General features: G+C 37.3%; 1 protein-coding gene and 1 pseudogene across 1 annotated transcript; both read right to left on the reverse strand.

Moving 5' to 3' along the window:
- Positions 1-1828: 1828 nt before the first annotated feature.
- ARF4 (ADP ribosylation factor 4) lies at positions 1829-22506 on the reverse strand. Its single transcript, XM_011231373.3, has 6 exons — positions 22117-22506; positions 13321-13401; positions 12875-12984; positions 8398-8469; positions 4769-4894; positions 1829-2780 (listed from the first exon to the last, which is right to left on the reverse strand). Exons 1-6 carry the CDS (start codon positions 22181-22183, stop codon positions 2694-2696), a joined length of 543 nt encoding a protein of 180 aa, XP_011229675.1. The 5' UTR covers positions 22184-22506; the 3' UTR covers positions 1829-2693.
- LOC109490503 lies at positions 5707-7666 on the reverse strand (annotated as a pseudogene).
- Positions 22507-22941: the final 435 nt, after the last annotated feature.

Below are 22941 nucleotides of genomic sequence, written 5' to 3' on the forward strand. Positions count from 1 at the left end.
CATGACCTGAGCTGAAGGCAGATGCTTAACAGGCTGAGCCACGCAGGCACCCCGAAAAAATAATTTCTTGGGATAAAAAACATGCCAAGTTTTGCCAAGTTACCAAGTTAATGTTTTCTTTAACAAAAAAAAGTAATCTTGTAAATCTAACCCATTTGGTGAAAATTAGGCAATTTTATAGTTTCTTCATGTAGTCATTTCCAACAATAACAGTAAGAGCTGCTTTACATCACAAGTAAGATTATATGGATTCTTTACTCCGTTTTCAGAGTCTGTGAAAGCATTCTGAATTTACATGTTTTTAAAATTAATACAGTGGTAATTTAATTATGATCATTAACAGTCAACCCACTGAAGTTTAATACCACCTAGCTGAACACCGTAAAACTACACATACTACATCATACTTTAGTTTTATCCAACAAGACAGGATACCTTTCTTATTCAGACAGAAGGGAGAATTCATCTGGTGGGACAGGAAGCTGCACTTACATCGAGAGACCCACGTTAAACACACACTTTACCCCAGTAACCTGCATGACTGTCATCAACTACTTAATTCCAATTTCTTCTTACTTGAACCAGCTTTTTTTTTGATTCAAAAATACATATTATTTTACTAGCATATATTTGGTTTGGAAGTAAAATTTTAATCCAGAAATCTAAGTGAAATAAGTCAAGCAGAGAAAGACAATTATCATATAGTTTCACTCATTTATGGAACATAAGAAATAGGAAGATTGGTTAGGAAGGGAAGAATGAAGGGGTGGTAAACAGAAGGGGGAATGAACCATGAGAGACTATGGACTCTAGGAAACAAACTGAGGGCAGCTTCGGCGGGGGGGGATTGGGATAGGCCAGTGATGGGTATTAAGGAGGGCACATATTGCATGGTGTACTGGGTGTTACACGCAAATAATAAATCATGGAACATTGCATCAAAAACTGGGAATGTACTGTATGGTGACTAATATAACAAAATAAAAATTAATAAAAAAATCAAAATAAAAAAAATTTATGTGAAGCTATACAAGCCACTAAGTATTTGAAAGATTTGTAATATACATAAAACATTATAGACAAAAACTAAATTACTCATAAGGTTATCGAGTCCTCAGTAACTTCATAAATGTAGTTAATGATGTATATACACCTATATTGCCTTATTAACGAAGAATTCGTTACATTCAGCTCTCCGCAGAAGTTCTAAGTATGTGGAGCTAAAACCGAAAGTGCTTGTGAACTCCCTGACGTAGGAGAGCAGCATCACCAACAGCCTGCATTCTGCCGCGCAAACAGCACTTGCATTTTTTTAACTAACATTAGCTGTGAAACAAACACATGCATACATGCTTTCTGGGCAGTTCATTTTATTACACCTTTTTTTTTTAAAGATTTATTTATTAGACAGAGAGAGACAGCCAGCGAGAGAGGGAACAAGCAGGGGGAGTGGGAGAGGAAGAAGCAGGCTCCTAGTGGAGAAGCATGATGTGGGGCTCGATCCTGGAACGCCGGGATCACGCCCTGAGCCGAAGGCAGATGCTTAACAACTGCGCCACCCAGGCACCCCTATTACAGCTTTTAACTCTTGATCTGAGTTTAGGAATGTACAGTGTCAGATTCTATTTTACTATAGAAAACTAAAATTTTGAAGTTACTCCCCACTCTGCTATATACATGACAGTGACCCATACCTTATTTCTGATTTAAACAATCAGTAAACTCAGAGACCTGTATTATTGTTCACAAAATGTAATATATGCAAATTAACTTCGCTAAATAAGAAAATATTTCAAATATCTTCAAGACTCAAAAAGAACACACACAATTACATATTTTTATCATTTTATTAGGAATAATTCCAAATGGGTTATGAAGAAAACTGAGTTTGATGAGTTTTCCAAAAACTCTTAATGAAGATATGTTCACCAATAAACAAAAAAACATCAGCAGAACTATCATATACTGGGCAAAGAGTCAGGCTGATACCAAAAAGCAACATGCAACATAAAAAAGATACAATATAAAGGAAGACAATCTGCTGGGTATTAAAAATCATCTCAATATGAACTCTTTGCAACCAGCACAGAACTAATTAGCTATCAAATCCAAACCACACTAAGGTAAGCTTGGCTGATGAAAGCCAGGATTCAATAAGAGGGGAAAATATAATTTCCTCAGTGCAAGAGATCTGAATAGTGTTTTGGAGCATTTCCCTGGCTGGTACAAGCAGTATTAGAAAATCTTTTTGGCAAGGGAGAAAAATAAATACAAATGGAATGCTACATTTTTTAAATCAGCAGACTGTCCCAGGAATGATAAAGGTATCAGTAAAGTAGCAAGGGAATAACTTTAAAACATTATTTCTTGTGGGCTCAAAAAACATTCAAAATGGATTTATTTAAAGGTGTCACAATAGCTATGTCCAGGCATTTAGGCTTAAGGGAATTAAAATTAAAAGAGGATACTTTTTTCCCAAGTTAAGGAGAATTTCTTTAAAACCAAGCATATTGCTAAATAGCAATATTATACTTGGTAAACAATAATTGGCAACAAAATAAGTTTAAACGCTGTAATATTCTGCCCAAACCAGTCCCAGATACTGTTTAATAACCAAGATGCAAACTAATTTTGTTGTAACAAGCCTATACCAATTCTATCAAATGTGTCCTTGGTTAGATATCCAGTTTCATTTAACGTTTTGAAAGCTCATTTGACAGCCAGTCAAGTCCCTCATACAGACCAGTTCCTTGTGTAGCACAAGTGGCTTGAACATACCACTGTAAAGAAAGAACAAGAAAATACTTGATTAACAAAAGACTACATATAACCAGTCTTTAAAATATCTTAATTGGCAAATTAAGTATTTCCCCCCAACTGCCCAAGGATAATATTCAGTCAGCAGTTAATAAGGAAACAAAAAATTAACATATAGGGAAAAGGAGTAAAACCAGTTTACATCTATTACTCTTATATTTAATAATCTCAGTAACTGTATAGATTGTAAGTGTTCTCTTACATGCTTCTCACAAAACTCCTGTCACATTTAAAGCTACTCCTACCCATTCATTACATTTAATCAACAATCTACTCCTTAATCTGAAAAGAACATTCATAGGAAGATTAGTAACTAATTAAGTACCCACCAGGGTCCTTATAACCCTCTTTTGTTTCCCATAAAACTAAGTTCAGAGTACAGGAGGCAAAATTTTGAAGAGTAGGAGCTGTTGATATTGGAGGCAAGCTTTTCAGATAATTTCACTATCTTTAGTTTCATGCATTCCAAAAAGTTTCACTTTTTAAGATGGTAACAGAAACTGTATGAAATGCCATGAAATGTTAAGAGCAAGAAAAAGATCTAGAAAGCAATTTAATTACCTTTAAGGATAGTTTATTTTATCATTTTTCTTTACTGATCCGTGTTATTTTGCCTTACAATAAAGAACTTGCTTTAATATTACAAGGTTAATGCAAGTATACCACACTGCCAATTATTATTTGAATACCAAACACCCCAGTAACCTAAAAGGCTGGTTAAAGGTAAAGATTCTTACCTTCACAGCACTGGAAACTGGTATCATTTACAGTTTAACTTGTTTAAATCAGCCTAGGACATCTCAAACAGCCTATACAGTTATTGCCCTAGCACAATATCTGCCTTACTGACAACTTAGTGGAAAACCATTGTAAAGCACAAGCCACACTAAAGTTTGTGATATCATCTCTATATATAAAACAGTATATTGTGTTTTGCCAGTATTTAAACCACTGATCTAAAACAAGCTACTGGAGAACAAGTATAATATTTCTTTTAATTTTTAAACTCAAAACTTGTTTAATGTCGTAAGGATAGTTCACAAGCTTTGGATGTTAAAAGGCAAACAGTATAAAACAAGAATATTTAAAATATGGCTGCAAAAATACTGCAGTTTTAATAAGAAAACCAAATTATAAAATACTTACTACAGAGCTATTTAAAAGATACAAAATTAAAATTAACATCAATAATCTTTAGATTATACAATTCTCATAAAGTACATCTTTATTGATCCTAAATGTTTTGAGGATGAAGTTAACAAAAATCAAATGAAATAAAGGTATCTAAACATTGGATCCTTAAGGGATAAATACTAAAAGTTAAAAAAAGGAGGGGCTCCTGGGTGGCCCAGTCAATTAAGTGTCCGACTCCTGATTTTGGCTCAGGTCATGATCTCAGGTTCCTGAGACTGAGCCCCATGTTGGGCTCTGCACTGGCTGTGGAGCCTGCCTGGGATTCTCTCTCTCCCTCTACTCCCTCTTTAAAAAAAAAAAGAAAAAAAAAAAAAGGAGAAGATATTAACATAGTTTAAAACTTGAACACACATTTGTAAAAGCCTGAAAGGGCTCATGTCTGTAAACAGAGTATATTATTGTATTTTTTTTAATGATGTGCTCATTATCTGTTCAAAAAGGACAATTCCTTAATATGTACTTAAAGTGAATACTTCCTTTTTTTTTTTTTTTTAAAGATTTTTTATTTCTTCATTTGACAGAGAGAGACAGCCAGCGAGAGAGGGAACACAAGCAAGGGAAGTGGGAGAGGAAGAAGCAGGCTCCCAGCGGAGGAGCCTGATGTGGGACTCGATCCCAGAACTCTGGGATCACGCTCTGAGCCGAAGTCAGCCGCTTAACGACTGAGCCACCCAGGCGCCCCTAAAGTGAATACTTCCTTAAACAATTACATTAATTCTAATAGTCAGGAGGTTAAAAAGAGCCTCCAAATACTTACTGTTCTGTTACGAAGAGACTGAAGACCTAATTTATCTGTCATTTCACTGATGGCCATAGCATTTGGCAAATCCTGTTTGTTTGCAAAAAGCAGCAACACTGCATCTCGCAACTCATCTTCCTGAAGCTGAAAATAAAAGCTACAATGTTAACAATAAATCGGAACTCAATCACTGAGACAAACTAGGTAAAACACTGTCTTCCTGTATATACCGCTTATTCAACATTAAATATGTTATTAAACACCAACCTAATTTCACTACATAAAGTTCAGGCACACTTAAATCTCATATCCTTCAATTTTTAAATTCCAAGCAAATAATTAATATGCCTTTCAAGTAATGCAAACTATTTTTCAAGCCAATCACCCCGTACTCCATTAAGGTAAATCATTCATTTCAGCTTTCATGATCATCCATTAAGAGGATTGGCAAGGACAAGAAACACACATGGAAATAAATATTTATGGCAGAATCTTATGGTACTCAGTAGTAGAGGATTCTTCTTGGACTTTTACTCCTTTTCAGCCAGCAGGACTAGACAACAGTAAGACGACAATACAAAATTAGGGCATTGGCAGTATCGTGAAAAAATACAAGAATAACATAAGACTATGATAATAAATAATATAAGAGTAAATAATAAGTAATAATACAATAACAAATAAAAGTAAATACAAGAGTAGATGCTGGTGGGGCGCCTGGGTGGCACAGCGGTTGGGCGTCTGCCTTCGGCTCAGGGCGTGATCCCGGTGTTATGGGATCGAGCCCCACATCAGGCTCCTCTGCTATGAGCCTGCTTCTTCCTCTCCCACTCCCCCTGCTTGTGTTCCCTCTCTCCCTGGCTGTCTCTATCTCTGTCAAAAAAAATAAAATAAAAATTAAAAAAAAAAAAAAAAAAAAAAAAAAAAAAAAAAAAAAAAAAAAAAAAGAGTAGATGCTGGCAGGAATGAGTACTGACACATGCTACAACACGGATGAGTGTTAAAAATTTATGCTAAGTGAAAAGCAACAAAAAGTTTAAAAAGACCACATATTGTATGATTCTATTTATATGAATGCCTAAAATAGGCATATGCATATAAAGTAAATTAGTGGTCATAAGGGCTAGGGGTTTGGGGTGGACTGGGGGAAGAAATGGGGAATAAATACTAATAGTTCTAGAGAATTTCTTTATGGGTCAATAAAAATGTTCTAAAATTAGATTGTGGTGATGTTTGCACAATTCTGTATACTAAAAACCAATGACTTACAATTTTAAATGAGTGAAGTTTATGGTATATGAGTTATACCTCAATAAAGCTGTTTACAAAAAGAGTAGAAGGGGTGTTATTTAACTCCTCGGACAAACTACCATTGACTTGGTTACACATACACTGGCACAACAGTTTTACAAAATGCAATATAGTCTTAGAAGCAATGCATGAGAATTAAGATTTCATTTCAGTAAATATTTTATGGCTATCCAAGTTTGAAACCATGATAAGGTTACCTCTAGCAAGGTTCCTCAACAAATTTTTACAATATAAATACCACTGACCCTTGAACACATGGGTATGAACTATGTGGGTCAACTTAAACATGGACGTTTTGCTGTACATTACTCTAAATGCATTTTCTCTTCCTTATAATTTTCTTAGTAACATTTTTTTCTCTAGTTTACATTATTGTAAGAATACAATATGTAATACATATAACATTCAAAATTATATGTTAATTAAGTGTTATCGGTAAGGGCAAGAGTTAAGCTATTAGCAGTTTTTTTGTTTGAGAGATTAAGTCTAAAATGAGATTTATTTCAGTAATATACAACTGACAGTTGGAAAAAAAAATCAAGATGTGGATATCCTTTTCCAATTTTTCTAATATTTTAGTTGACTGACAAATGCATAGAAGTATTCCAAATGAGAGAAGGGACCGCCAGGAATGTTGCATAAAAAATGTCCACCTTCAGTGGAAAGCTGGATTAGAAGATTTTCAGATTCTTTTCAAGTATGCCAGTCACTTTAATTATCATATTTAAAACGACAGATTCCATGTTAAACTATTAAGCCACAAAAAAAATTAGTGTTAGAACAATTCCAAAAACACTAAAAAGAATTTTATTTGAATATGCTATTTAAATGACATATCAAAGACCAAAACAAAAAATGACAAAATAGAATTATTAGATCACGGCGAGACTGGTTTCATTAAAGGCAAAATCCTCTGCCCAATTGCCTTTACTCCCTAAAATGAGGTTCTGGAACACATATTGAATAACTTTAGTAATCTGTATCTCCATTTGTAGGTTTTGTGGTATGGTCTTTATCTCATCTGAATTTCCCATATTGTCCGAATTCATCTGTTTGCTCTTTTCAGTCTATATTCCTAAAACCTTTTCTAAACATTTGTTCTAAACATTTCTTGTAAATCATTTCTAAAGCTTGTCTTAATTATAATCTCTTCTCTCCAACTTGTCAAGCAGTTTTTCCTCCAAATTCCAAGATTCCTGGTATGATTTCATTATTAATTTAGCTTTAATACATGTTACATTTTACCCATGAGCACACTTGGGGTTAATTTTCTCCAAGTTTTTAAGGGCAGTTGAAAGTTGCAAACCTTCTAATGCAAGCTTGTTTCATTTCAAAAGCTATTTTTAATCCTTCAATTTCATTTTCCAGGTCTTCAATTTGCTTATCTTGCATGATTTGTTCTGGAGTTTTTCCTCCATTTACATCAACCACTGACTTACATTCCAAGAGTTATCGCTTTGTCTGTGCTCTCAGCCTGAGCAGCAGGGTCAACCGGTCCTTAGGATGCACCACCTGGACACCAGGGACCTGTGCTGGCCAGCCTCCCTGTCTCCCACTCCAGAGCTGGAGAGCTTGGCGGCTGCTTGCTCTTTGGGTTGCAGTCAATTATGACTAGCACAAAGAAGTGCCACCTAGGATGGGAAGGCACGGCCTCAGGAGGCAATATTCCTGCCACTAACCCGTGGCCAGCAAAAGCGGTAGTTAGGTTTTTGAGGACTCAAGTTATACGTGGATTTTCAACTGTACACATGTGGGTGGGCCGTGAGCAGGCACTCCTAATCCTCACGTTGCTCAAGAGTCAACTGTACATGAAAACAATGATACATGGCAAAGCCAAAATACCATCATCAATCAAAATTCTATTACCTTCAGGTGGAATTCTTTATCATGGCTACCATTATGAAACATTTCAAAGTATATATTACATAGGTACAGAATAGAGAAAACCAAACCCAATGACCTTGGAACAAGGGATTTGAACCAAGATTCCTAGATCACAAAAGTTCCAAAACTATGGACCTTTTATCTATTAACTAAAAGGACTAATGGAAACATCCTCAACCAGAGACATGTCAGCCCTGGAGCACGCCAAAAACAAGCTGAGCCTTCCTCCCAACTTAATGATGTAGCTACTCTTCTGTGTGTTTTTTAAAATGCTCTATAGATTTTATGTGCATTCTTAAGAACCTGTGATGACAGTTTCTCAAGGTTCTTTCTAACTCTGAAACAATTCATTTGTGTAATCTAATCACAGTAAGATGTACCAACCACTAACACCACCACTGTCACCTTGAAAAACACATCTTGGAAATAATAAATTTAATAAACATTCTTACCATTTTCTGCAGCTCTTCAGCTCCTTCCTGAATTCTTTCACGGTCATTACTATCTACCACAAAAATAAGACCCTGGGGAAAAATTGTTTAAATAAATTGCAACAGTTAACCTTAAATGAGACACTAAACATCAAACATAAGTACAAGAAGAAGAACCATGTTGAGTTAAACGTTAGGAAGATAAGGTCTCCTTATTAAAACAAAAAAGGAAAAGAACAGGGCCCTAAGTACTAAAAATAGATTTGAACACTATTTGTGATTTTAACTCATGCTATTAAAAAAAAAAAAAAATGTAGGGGCACCAGGCTGGCTCAGTTGGTTGAGCATCCAACTCTTGATGTCGGCTCGGGTCATGATCTCAGGGTCATGGGATCAAGCCTCACATGGGGCTCTACACTCAGCACAGAATCTGCTAGCGATTCTTTTCCTCCCTCTCTCTCTTGCCCCTCTCCCACTCACATGCACATGTCTCTCTCTAAATAAATTAATTAATTAAAAAAAAAATCTTACTCTTAACCAACTGATCACTTTTCTCAACTACATCATGAATAAATCTTATCCCTCTTCCCTCCACGTTAAGTGCAGATAAGTGCAAGTAACAAAATGGTCACTAAGTGGGAACAAAAGGAAAAAGAATCAACCAAAGATCCTAAAGATGCATGAATTTACTTACTGAATTAGCATATTCAGCTAACGGAATGCACAAAGTGTTTAAAAAAGGGGGGGGCACACAAACTAGTTTTTGTAGGTTCTTATGGAAAAGTCAGCCCTGCTCCACAATGTTGTTGACTTGATCAAATAAGAAATTCTTTTATTTTTATTTTTTTAAGTAAACTCTAGGCCCAATGTGGGGCTTTAACTCACGATCCCGAGATCAAGAGTCACACACTCTACAGACTGAGTCAGCAAGGTCAAAGTGCCCCCAAATTCGAAATTCTTAACAAAAAGAAAAGTAGTAAACCATTCTTAGAGATATTCAAAAACACTAGAATTCTACTGTAGAAAAGAAATGGAATTAAGGAAACAATTAGTTAAGACTTCTAAAAACTTCCAAATAAGTACAGAATTTTCAACTGGAGAGAGAGGGCAGATTACCTTGATAGCTTTGTTAAAATCTATTCCTATTAATACTAAAGTGATTACTTTAAATATTATTTTCCCCACAACCCTGACCACTGAAGTATTTTTTGATTATGTGTCACTTAATCACAAACTGTCTTGTGCTTCCTTATTTATATAAATAACTAGATTAAGTCTACCAAAGGCATAAAATCCACTTAGGGCAAAGAGCTACTTCGTTTTGTATTTACCCCTCAGTACCATCACAGTACTGAGCTTGCCAGGGTACCTAATATTTATTTTAAGCTATGGTTATTAAATGATAATTTCCTTTGGTCTAGCAAATTTCAAACCCATTTCCTTTCTCTTCTGGAAACCATCATTTTAAACATCCTAACCTTTGAAAATACTTTTGGTGCTATGACAGCCAGTATGACAGACAGAAAGATACCCAAATTCAAATCTCAAGACTACGTATTACATAAATGACCTAATCCCAGAACATGCCTCCTCTTCTATAAAAATAAAACCATGCCAGCCAACTTTATAAGCCTGTTAAATGTAATCATACGGGTATAAAAGCATCTAGTATTGCACATGGTTTATCACAGGCATTTAGTAAATGTTGTCTCCTCCTTTCCCTCCTGTTCCAAAAGCTATTCCTTTTTAAAATCTATCCCTCTAGAAGAGGCAATGCCTCCAAAAGAGATCTAATTTTATCTGGACTACTAATGATCCATTTTTATTGTTTAAAATGTAAATAATGCTATCAGTTCCAAAGTAACACTACTGAGAGAAAGAAGTATTTCAGTAATAAATTCAAAGTTATTCATTTCCTGGGACAACCGAGAATCAACAATGTAGAAAAGCTAGGATTCTACATGTAAGTTTGGCTACCTTAAGAAAAGACTGCTTAGAAGGCCAAGTATTTACTTACTTAGAACAGCAAAATAATTGGAATTATCTAATAAGGGAAGAGGAATTTACTACAATAAACATTCTGTCCTGGCTTGTTAAGTTAGAAGCATGGTTAAACAATATTCATTTCTTTTCAATCTTATAGCTAATAGAACTAATTAGGAATGCTAGAAAAGCTGGTGTAAGAGCTTAGCTGAGATTACATCAGATAACACATAAAACTTTCCCCTGGAGACATGAGTTTTCTAGGAAGGAGTACTTGGGACTTTTGATTATAAGGTGATCCAAAGAGGCCAGGAACCGGTCTAATCTCAATTAAGAATTCAAAAGTAAATGGGGCACCTGACTGGCTCAGTTAGTTAAGTGTCCAACACTTGATCTGGGCTCAGATCATGATCTCAGGGTTCTGAGAGACTGGGCCTCACGCTGGGCTCCATGGTGGTCATGGAGTCTGCTTAAGATTCTCCCTCCCCTCTCACCCTTTACCCCTTTCCCGCCACAGGCACCCGCTTTCTACTCCCCCCCCACCAAAAAAAGAGAACTCAAAAGTTCATTGCAAAGCATTCTAAAAAAATCTAGGATAAGACTAGGGTTACTCTTAGTCAAGAATTACAAATTGAGGATTAGCGAAGTTTTACTTTGTCCCTAATTTTACTTCAAAAACAGGTTCCCTAAATGAAATGACTATGACTTACTTTAAAATAATCCAAAAGGTGAAGTACATTAGAAAGAAACATCAATTAAACAATATTGGCCATATCCTAATAATTGAAGTTGGGTAACAGATATGCAGAAGTTTATATGCTATTCTACTTTTGTGTACATTTGACAATTTCCAAAATAAAGTTTTTTAAAGCATGTGACTCATATGAAAATAGCTTTTCTAACCACAGCTAACGGACAGAAATATTCTAATTTTTAATAAAAAAAAAGCATGCCATTTATTTAACAGGGCACACTACTTAAATCTGGTAGTTCCAGCCAACTCACCTAGGGCATTCACTGCCACCTGGTGGCAATATACCTCACCTGCATACTATGTTTTAAGAGTTGAAGAACAAGAATGGCATCTACAGATCTTAAACATATGAAGTGCTTGTAACATCACACATTACTTAAAAAATGTATTTATCAACTCCAGTAGCAAACAAAAACTGATGAGAAACCTCTCCTGTGGCAGAAAACACAACTGAGTTGGAATGAGGTTAAAGAGAAATCTAGAACAAGAACCACCTCTCCAGTCCTAGTAAGTCATTCCAAGCTTCAGCTTGCTCCTATATAAGAATTAGATGAGAGCAATGGTTCTCAAGGGGGCGAAATTTTGGCCCCAAAGGATATTTTGCAGTATGTGGAGATATTTTTGTTACTGCAGCTGGGTTGGGGTAGGGTTTCCTACTGGCACATAGTGGGTAGAGGCCAGGGATGCTGCTAAACATCCTACAATGCAGAAGACCTTCCCTCGCCAACAGCAGTTACTCAGCCCAAAATGTCAACAGTGCTGCTGTTGAAAAACATCATACCAGGGCCTTGCTCTTCAAAGTAAGGTCCTAAACCAGCACCACCACCACCACCACCACCTGAAAACCTACTAGAAATGCAGAATCTCAGGCCCTACTAAATTGATCCGTATTTTAACAAATACCCAGGTGATTCATATGCACATCAAAGTTTGAGAAGCCTTACTGATAACTAGTTTATATCCCTAGAGGTTCTAATTCAATTGGTATGGAGCTAATGATCAACACTTTGGGATTTTTAATTTTTTAAATTTTTTTAAAGCTCCCCAGCTGATTCTAATATGCAGCCAAATTCAAGAACTCCTGCTCACAGGATTACTAAGGTCTCTCCCATCCCACTATTGTATATACTACATAATATAAAAACACCTTACAAATCAATAAATGGATCTACATTAAATCTACATTATTATTTATTTTAGAAAGAGAAAGAGAGAGAGAACGAGCGGGAGGGGGCAGAAGGAGGGGGAAAGAATCTTAAGCAGACTCCACACCGAGCGCAGAGCCCAATACAGGGCTCTATCTCATGACCCTGAGATCACAACCTGAGCTGAAACCAAGAGTTGGATGTGTAACTGACAACACCACCCAGGCACCCTAATGTATTTTTTTTCTTAATGTATTTTAATAAGGTAAACACTTAACTGGGCTAAATGAACCACTATTAATTGCTTTTTATTCTTTAAAAATTTAAATGACAGAAAGTTATACATACCTTACTTTCTAGACTAAGAACGAAACAAACAGAACTACTGATGAGACACCTAATTCAATCTTGAGAACCACCTCCACCTAATCTTCCAAAACACTGTCATGATGGCTAAGTAACTCTCCCACCCTGGTTAATTTAGCCTTCAAAGGCTTGAGAGAGTTCACTGAAGAACATGTAAGTCGTGATAAGAACACCAACACCCAGTTAAATAGTAGATATCAAAAGAAAAACATATAAAGAAAAGTTATACAAACTGTATAGCATTCCTTACCTGGGTATTTTGGAAGTAATGCCTCCAGAGAGGCCTAATTTTATCTTGACCACCAACATCCCATACTGTGAAACAAATGTTCTTATATTCTACTGTTTCCACATTAAAGCCTACAAAGAAAAAAAAAGACACTTGGGCAAAATGGTATTAATAAAATCCCTTACTGTGGAGTTCTCTCAGAACTGCTTTTTAAGAACCTACTAGAAACAAACTGAAAAAACCTAAGCCAGTTATAATGATAGATATATGCCATAGTACACTTGTCCAAACCCAGAGAATGCACACCAAGAGTGAACCCTAAGGTAAACTATGGACTTTGGATGATTATGTCAATGAGGTTCACCATTATAACGAATTTACCACTCGAGTGAGTGATGCTGATAAAGGGGGAAGCTATATGATATAAATTTATGATATAAATTAAAGTCATTTGTAAACTTTCTTACCAATGGTAGGAATGGTGGTGACTATCTCCCCTAACTTCAGTTTATACAGAATGGTCGTCTTGCCAGCAGCATCCAATCCAACTAGAAAAAGACATTATAGATTTTAAATCTAGACCAAAAGCACAAACTAAGAATTAATTTTACAACAAACTTACAGTCTGAAAGCAAAACTCAACTGGTCAAAGCACAAATGAGTTAGAAATGAAATTACTTCATTCCTGATCCCCAAGGGCAATACTTGCTACAGAAAGCCTTTCCATTTTTCTTTCTAGACCTAGAGAGACAGCATGTAGTAGTGAAAAGAAAGGAGTATCTGGCTGACTCAGGCTCTAGTCTGTAGATTTGCTTTGCCACAAATTAGTTAATAAGTGTCTTTAAACAAGTCACTCTAGGAAACTAAGACCAGAGAAATTAGCTGTAAAACTAGGAGATCAAATCATTTCATCTAAGATATTTTCAATTCAATATCTTATTAATTCTATGAACTACTATCATTTTTAAAAACCCAAGTTACAAATTGAATCAGAGAACACATAAAAACAAGTGAATAAAAATTATCTTGAAAAAATGTTAACTATGCACTAGTATCCTTAAATGGTAATAAAGGAAGATGAAGCCAGTATTACCCCTACCTAAATCCATTCCTATTATCAAATGCACAGAAATGAGAACAAAAGATTGGTTAATTTGGATTGTAAAAAATGGCCTTATCATATTCATCTCCAATGTAACTAATGTCTAAATTCTTAAAACAATTCCTTTAAGGCAGATACAAGTAAGGAAGAATGTGCTTGTTTCTGAAGGAAAAAAAAAAAATCCAACCTGGAACAAGAGGATATACTTCATTACAGTGACAGTGATGAGCAAATTAAATGCTTATTTTAAGTATGAATCTCTCAAAATCTGCATATTCCACATTGCCAAACCCTGCTAAATGGAAGGTCAGTATCTAGCAACCTCACTGAATGTATCATTGTTCCAACGACATCACATATGGCCATCTAGATTTACGCTATCACAGATTTTGAAATGAGTTCAACTTCATTCATGATTTAAGCAAGCATGCTTTTTAAATATTTAAATCAAAGCATGACTTAGCACATGAAACAAATGCTAGTAAGTTTTTAAAAAAACACACAGAAATCACCACACTTACGTAATTTACATTACTGTGCAAGTAAAGTTTAACTTTTATCAGTTCAAAACAGAGCTAAAGGTTAGAGTCAATTTCAGACCCCTTCTACCCATGTAACAACCTTTTCTGCTCTGTACCCTGCAAAGGTAGCTTTAAGATCTCTCTGTACACTCAGGCAATGCATGTCTTCATATCCTGTGTCTTCTAATCAAACTGTGTCCCCTACTCCTTCATACCGAGATTCTTTCCAAAATACTATGACACTTACTAGACAGAGTGAACTAAGCCCTCACTCATGGGCACAAGAAAAACCAACTGGCACCAGGAGGTGTTTTGTTTTCTGAGTATGGAACAGTATTCCAAAAAAAAATATATATATTTTTCAGAAAATCTAATTCTAAAATATACACAAAGAAACAAAAGTAACAAAAGTTTGACATCAGTAAAAATACAGAAAACGATGGGGAAAACAATATGAAAAACAATATGGGGGCGCCTGGGTGGCACAGCGGTTAAGCGTCTGCCTTCGGCTCCGGGCGTGATCCCGGCGTTATGGGATCGAGCCCCACATCAGGCTCCTCTGCTATGGGCCTGCTTCTTCCTCTCCCACTCCCCCTGCTTGTGTTCCCTCTCTCGCTGGCTGTCTCTATCTCTGTCAAATAAATAAATAAAAAAAATCTTTAAAAAAAAAAAGAAAAACAATATGAAAAACAATATGTCTCTACGTTACAGAGCACTGGGTGTTATAAGCAACTGACAAATCACTGAACTCTACCTCTGAAACTAATAATATGCTATATGTTAATTAATTGAATTTAAATACAACAAAATTTTTTAAAAAGCAGCTGTCTCTTGAGAGAATAAGTCCTTCTTGGGTGATTTTCATCAAATTTTAAAATAAAGCAAAATTCACTTTTAACAAAGTTAAAAGGTGCACCTGGGTGACCCAGTCAGTCAAGCATCGTGGGATTGAGATGAGTTGGTCTCTGTGTTGGATGTGGAGCCTGTTTAAGATTCTCTCTGGGGCACATGGGTGGTGCAGCTGGTTAAGGAGCTGACTCTTGGTTTTGGCTCAGGTCATCATCTCAGGGCCCTGAGATTGAGCCCTGCATCCAGCTCCGCGCTTAGCACGGAGGCCTTAAGATTCTCTCTCCCTCAGCCCCGCCCCCTGCTTGTGTGTGTGTGTGTGTGTGTGTGTGTGTCTACACACGCATGCACACTCTTTCTCCCTCTCTCTCACAAAAAAATCTTTAAAAAGAGGATTCTCAGGGCACCTGGGTGGCTCAGTCAGGTAAGTGTCTGCGTTCAGCTCAGAGCATGATACCAGAGTCCTGGGATCAAGCCCCGCATCCAGCTCCCTTCTCCGCAGTAAGTCTGCTTTTCCCTCTGCCCCTCACCCCACTCGTGCTTGTGCTCTCTCCAAATAAATAAAATCTTAAAAAAAAAAAAAGATTCTCTCCCATTTCATGCCCCTCCCCGCTTGCAAGAGTTCTTTCAAAAACAAAAAATAAATCAATAAAAAAGTAACTAAGTCAAAATATGATTAAGCCCAAGTCAGAAGAAGTGAAACTAAGATGCTGATTAGAAAAACATGAGTTAGGTTTTTTGGGTGTTTTTTTTTTGAAGATTTTATTTATTTATTTGACAGAGGGCAAGAGAGCACAAGCAGGGGGAGCAGCAGAGGGAGAGGGAGAAGCAGGCTGCCCGCTGAGCAAGGAGCCTGTTTCGGCACTGGATCCCAGGATCCTGGGATCATGCCCTGAGCCGAAGGCAGACACTTAACCAACTGAGCCACCCAGGCGCCCCACATGAGTTAGATTCTGAGAACTATGGCACATGCTAGTCCTCACTGGAAGTAAAACTGAACCTTATACCATCACCAAAACAATTTAAATCCAAAAATACTGACAGACAATGAAAGAAACCCAAGACAAATTATTATATAACTATTTTAAGTTATAAAAAAGCATAGAGGTAACCCAGTTTTTAATGAAACTGTTAACACCAGTTTGTGTGCATAACTAATATTCCACTTCTAAATTAGAATTTTCTTCACACAATAAACATGTGTTACTCTCACTAAAAAAAAAAATCCAAAGTAGATTTCCTTTATTAATATGTTGGCTTGGTTACACTTCCTGATGTATCTATTAGGAAGATGACTCCTTAAGAACCTTGAATATATTTTACATATTTATTTTTAATGAAAAATGGGGGGAGAAAGTGTTTACAAACTAATGCAATCATAAGGCTTTCTAAGCAAGTTATTTTTAAAATAAAAATTGTAAGGTAACAGTTAAATAGCTAACAGCCACATACAAGATTCTAAAATCATGAAGGTATCTTCTGAGTTGCACAAAAAAATAACAGTGCTATATAAATGCAAACCAGAATTTTCAAAAAAGGAATTTCTACTGTGAGATTAAAGATGCACAAATTAATGTATACCATCACTTAAAACTCATTATATAGTTCTTAACTTAAAAACATGTTGGTCTAACAATTTTGTGCTACTCCAGTCATTTCTTAAGTACGTATTTCCTTAATGTCGCAATATTTGCCAGTGAGTTTTCTCCACAAAATGAAACTATAACCAATTCTCACCTAGCCAAGATAAGACTAATCTGTACATTCCAGTAATGCCCTCCCCTCCCTTCCACCCCCATAAACAAGTCACTGTATTCAAAGATATACTGGAATTACTTGTTCTTCTTAACTGGACCTGCACTTTGACCAAAGTATTAACAGCAACAAAACTACCCCAAAACTCTTAGCCAATCATTAAAAAGTATGTCTACTAAAGTGTGGCAGCAAGAAATATTTATATTTTTAGTTAAAGACACTAGATTCCGTGATCTCAAATTGTAAAAAAATACAGAAAGGAGACTGGGATGAAAAAAGTGTATTTTTAGGTGGATAAAATTTCATATAGATTATTTTTCTTTTTCATGTTTTCCTTTATCTTTCAATGTTCTATAAGGAAGTTTAAATTCCAACTTCGTAATTATTTAAAAATAATTTAAATTGAATGCTTACTGTGTTCTGAGCACCACACTAGGTGATTCCATACATTTTTGTAATATATACCTTACAACTACCCTCCATTTTTCAAACGCAGCATCTGAGGTTCAGAAATGTCCCCAGAATCATTGGAGTAGAAGAGGTATGCAAAATCCCAGGTCTTATGGAAAAATTAGATCCCTCAGACACAGCTGATGGGAATGTAGAGTGGTGTAGCTGCTTTGGAAAACAGTTTTGTCAGTTCTTTAAAATGTTAAATACAGTTAACACAGAACCCAACAATTCCACTCCAAGGTATTTATTTACTCAAGACAATTAAAATTATATGTCCGTACAAAAACTTGTTTTCAAATGTGCACAGCAGCATTACTCATAACAGTCAAAGAGTGGAAGCAATCAGACTTCCATCAAATGATGAACGGATAAACAAAATGTGGTATATCCATAGAAAGGAATTACTCTTCAGCCTTAAAAAGGAATGAAGTACTGACACATAATATGAACCTTTAAAACATGCTAAGTGAAAGAAGCTAGGCACTAAAGGACACATTGTATGATTACATTTTGTGAACTATCCTGAATAGATAAACCCACAGAAACTAAAAGTCAATGAGTGGTTGCAGAAGAACTGGGGAAGAAGGGGAGCACTAACCGCTAATGGGTATAGAGTTTCTTTCTGGGCTGATGAAAATGTTCTAGAATTAAGACAGTGGTGATGGTGGGGCGCCTGGGTGGCTCAGTCAGTTAAGCGTCCCAACTCTTTAATTCAGCTCAGATCTTGATCTCAGGGTGGTGGACTGAGCCACGCTGGGCTCTGCACTGGGCATGGAGCCTGCTTAAGATTCTCTCTCCTTCTGCCCTTCCCCACAAACACGCACCCGCTTTCATGCCATCTTTAAAAAAAAAAAAAAAAAAAAAAGGACTGGCAATGGTGACACAAGTTTGTGAATATAGTAAAACCAATGAACTGTACACTTTAAAGGGATAAATTTTATGTTACGTGAATTACATCTCAATTTTTTAAAATTAAAAACAAAACCCAAAAAACCCCTAAGTCTATACCAGAGCCATCTTGCCTTTAGGTTTTTCTGGTGGACACACAGTATCTTAGTATTTTATCTAATTCCTCAGAAGTATGACCATCAAAACTGAAAGTGTGGCTACCAGGTGTACAGAAAAATTATTGCAAGCTTAGGTTTTACTTCTACCCAATAGATCAGAAATATTGCACTTGGGGCGCCTGGGTGGCACAGCGGTTAAGCGTCTGCCTCCGGCTCAGGGCGTGATCCCGGCGTTATGGGATCGAGGCCCCACATCAGGCTCCTCTGCTATGAGCCTGCTTCTTCCTCTCCCACTCCCCCTGCTTGTTCCCTCTCTCACTGGCTGTCTCTATCTCTGTCAAATAAATAAAGAAAATCTTTAAAAAAAAAAAAAAGAAATATTGCACTTTATGTGTTAATAAGCAGCAAATTATCAAAGTCTGAAAGCCATTTGCAATAATGCCAGAGGGTAAATCTAAAAATGGCTGCATCAACTTCTTGTAGCATCAAACTAAAGATTTTTGCCTTTTCTATTGTTTCCTCATACCATATAACTAATCAGAGGACTTTTTTTTTAAAGGCTGCCAACTGTTTTCAAGTAATGACCTGAGAAAATGCTCATAATAAGATCAGTCAAAAAGAGAGAACACCAATTTCCTCTTAAAAACCTGACAGTAAATATAATAAATGTTAACAACAGTGAAATGGTGGAATTATAGTTAATTATTACTTTATTTTTTTTCATATTTTTAAAAAAGGACTTATTTTTAGGACAAAAAATTAAAAATCACATAATAAATGTATTTACAAAATACGCTAGGGAAAAAGCATGAAATGCCACTCTTTAGCTTGAAGGCTCACTTAAATTATTAGTAATATTTTTCAAATTGGCAAACAGGAACCTCTCCGGTCCCCACAAAACCACAGTCACATATAAGACAATACAGAATTACACTGTTATTAGCAATCTTTTAAAAAGCAAAATTTCTTCCAATAGGCAAAAACTTACAAGTTCAAAGAGCTTAGAATTAATAATTCCTCTACAGAACACATTAGTGTTTCCCAATGTAAACATTTCCCAAAATTACATCTTATCACAGATCAAGACACTGAAGATCAGTCTAAAAATAAAGTAATGCAGGGCTACATGAGAAATCTAAGATAGAAACTGACCATCTTTGAATTTAAGCTCAATAATATCATTACATGAGTGACTCCTCTAAACAAAACAAAACAAAGAAACTAGACAATGTCTCTCAAGATGTACTTTAAGTGACATTACATTTAAAACACTTCCCTGGTTTTTAATTAGGTAACTACAAACTATAACTTCAAACACCTTTTAAAATTATTTGAACTTCTGGGAGAACAGGTGTAGGAATAAAATTGTAAACTTCACAGTAATTCGGCAAACCAACCTCATGAGCTAAGTGCTATCTTTCAGTAACACTTTAAAAGGATAAACTCTGAAAAAGTCACTGACTCAAGAAGGTATGAATTTTATGTAAGTCTCACAAAGGAAAAGGAAGAGCAAATATTTGCCAGAGAACATTAATATGAAAAAAGCAATCGTTAACTCAATTCTAAACTTGAATAGGGGCAGAGACCTTAAGAGTGATTGTTTATGCAGTCACTTCATAAAGCTAGACCAAAAAAAATCAACTATCAAACTTCCAAATCACCTCTTTCCCTACCCATGCAATATCCTCCTAAGGTTATGCTTCATTTGATGAAGTACTATAAAACTTGACCTGGTGACTTTAGTGTTTTTAATCAAGGAAACCTGATTATTCCAAAATTAAAGAGCAAAACAAGAATAGGAAACTGGAGTAATAAAACATTTAACATAAAAAAAGTTAATTCCAAATCATGACTTCTATCTCTTGCAAAAATGCACAAAGTTAAATACTTTTCCATTTTCTTTCAGTTGTTATTTTTTGGAAGTGGGGAGGAATGCTCCCCTAATATAGTAAATTTAGGGAAGTGCTTATAGCATAACTCTACCTTCTCCCTCTGAAACTTTAAGCCATCACAAAAGACTAGGGTACGAACACAGCAATTCATTTACAATAAATCTTAAGTAAAAAAAACCAACATAGTACATTTCCTGGAACACAACTAGGTACTAGTTACTTTCTTTAAGGAACAGCCTGGAAATTCATTTATCACAGTCCAAAGTCCTTCTAATGACTTTAGATCCTTTTTAGACTGTCAATTTTCAGCCACCTTAAAAACTTAATATGCTTGCCCTCCTTTAAAAATTGTCTCTATAAATGAAGTCTAAAAATCTTTTATAGAGAAAACATTTTGACTTTATGAATGAATTATTAACAACAATTCCATGAATTGTGAAGAAGCTAGATATAACAGTTAAGAGGAAAAGATGAATTAAATGCGTAATCTTCATACACCTCGAATTACTACTGAATCTTGCTTTGGAAAACTTTCAATGGTAGTAGAACTAGAAAATATAACTTTTCCTCCTCACTCTAAAAAACAAGCTTCTAATGAACCAACAAGTTTCAACGTTTAAATTAGAGGAGCTCCTTTTTGCATTATTGAGGTCCACAGAGCTTAGCTGTGATGCAGAGACTACTCACAGTAATATGGGGGAGGGGTTGCTTACGTCAACCAAGTGACAAGCCCCTTCCTTCTCCCTCAGCTGAATAAAAAACAAAACTGGCGCTGAAGTTTTTTTTAAAGCCTGTTTTCCAAAAGAATTTTTAAAAAAAAAAACCCCTTTGTAATTATTATTTAGCAAGGCTACCCTAAAATTAAGGGTCACAATGTTCAATTACTGGAAATTTGTTATCGGCTTAAAAAATTAGCTTTAGAAGTTTTTTCATTAAACCATAACCAGGTAGATAAAAATTAGTTTGAAAACCAAAGACAGTAAACCAAACATATTTCGTTTTTGAGAGTGGCCAAAAGGTGATTCAAGATAAACTCAGTTTTCAGGGACATTAATAAGGAAAAGAATATAAAGTGGAATCCAGAGCGAAGTTTGGCGAAGAAAGCGCTGAGGACTCCGGACTCTTCCGAAACCAAGGGTGCTCTCTTGCCACCGCTCTGGGCCTGGTCACTTCCTGCCCCGGGCGACTCCGGGCTCCCGGCGACCGCTCGCTCCACATACGAGTGGAGTGCGCAGTGTGTACACGGAGCAGAAAGGGGGAGGAGGAAGGCTGGAGTAGTTCTGCCTCCGTTCTGAACGCTACCCGCACCGGAGAAGAGGGAGCCAGACCGCACTCTCAGAATGGGCCTCGCCAGTGTCTTCCGGGCTTAGCGAGATCAGAAGAGTTCGCTTCCCCCACATCTCCGCCCAATCTTGTCTGGCTTTCAGTAAGATCAAGGAGAGAAAGCCAAAGCCAGAAGGAAGAAACCCTGTCCCGCGGCCCGTCCGGCCTCTTAGATCTGGGGCGACCGCCCACCTTTCGCCCCATTGTTCCCCCTTAAGAATTCCTCCTGACCCCGAGCCCGCCGCCCCTCCCCCACCACAGCGGGCGGAGGGACAAACAGGCCCGGAGGCCGTCCCAAGCATTAAGACCCGGCTCTACCCGATCGCCACTGGGGCCTGCCCTCGGTTGTCGGGCCCTCACTCACCCATCAAAATACGCATCTGCTTCTTGCCGAAGAGGCGGGAGAAAAGGGAGGAGATGGTGAGGCCCATGGCAGTAGTGGCACTTGCGATGGGCAGGAGCAGAAGGGGTTTTGGGGCGTCCCCGGGCCTTCTCCTTTCACGCTCCCAACAAACTAAGCGAAGGAAGAGGAGCTGAGAAAGAAAGAGGGCGGCAGAGACGGCTCGCTAGCCGGCGTGTCGGACGAAGCTCCGAAACAAGAACTAACGGGGTGAGGACCTGCTCGACGACTGGCGCGGCAGCTCCGAGTCTGGCGTTTTAGGCTTCTGCTATGCCACGTCACGCGGTAGCCGCGGCGACTCCAGCTGCGGCCCGGCCCCTCCAACGCGGACAGAATCGCGTCACCGTCGCCCCAACCCCCTGCGCTTCCGGTGCTGGCCGAACCACTGCGCCTGCGCACGAAAGGGATTGGCCAGTTTCGCCGACGCGATTCTCTGGCCGCCGTCATCTCCCGGACGTGGACCAGCGGGGCGAAGCCAATTAGCACATGCGTACTGGGAGACGGACAAAGTCCCACAATGCTTCAGTTGGTCACTTCCAATCAGGTTCTAAGCGAAACGCTTCAGCTCGGGTAAATACATCCAGGAGGTTGTAGTTCTTACTTCCGGAAAGGCCCTCTGTGGATTGTGGGTTAGGAAGTGAAGCTGGGTTTTTCCTGCCCTTTGAGCGTCCTGCTCTCAAACACTTTGAGCGCTGGGGATTCCCCGGTCCAGGACGGTACACGTTTCGTGCGCCGGATCAGACACTTGCCCTAGCGGAGAGGTGAAGAAGGGCCTTGCTTACCCAGGAG

The sequence above is a fragment of the Ailuropoda melanoleuca genome, chromosome 4 (genome assembly GCF_002007445.2).
Source record: "Ailuropoda melanoleuca isolate Jingjing chromosome 4, ASM200744v2, whole genome shotgun sequence".
In the NCBI taxonomy this organism is placed as follows: Eukaryota; Metazoa; Chordata; class Mammalia; order Carnivora; family Ursidae; genus Ailuropoda; species Ailuropoda melanoleuca.

Coding starts and splice junctions, on each gene's coding strand:
- ARF4 (XM_011231373.3), bottom strand. CDS start 22,183: ATGGGCCTCACCATCTCCTCCCTTTTCTCCCGCCTCTTCGGCAAGAAG. Junction 8,470..12,874: donor ATTACTTCCAAAATACCCAG/GTAAGGAATGCT, acceptor ATTTTTCCCCAG/GGTCTTATTTTTGTGGTAGA. Junction 2,781..4,768: donor AGTCTCTTCGTAACAGAACA/GTAAGTATTTGG, acceptor CTTTCTTTACAG/TGGTATGTTCAAGCCACTTG.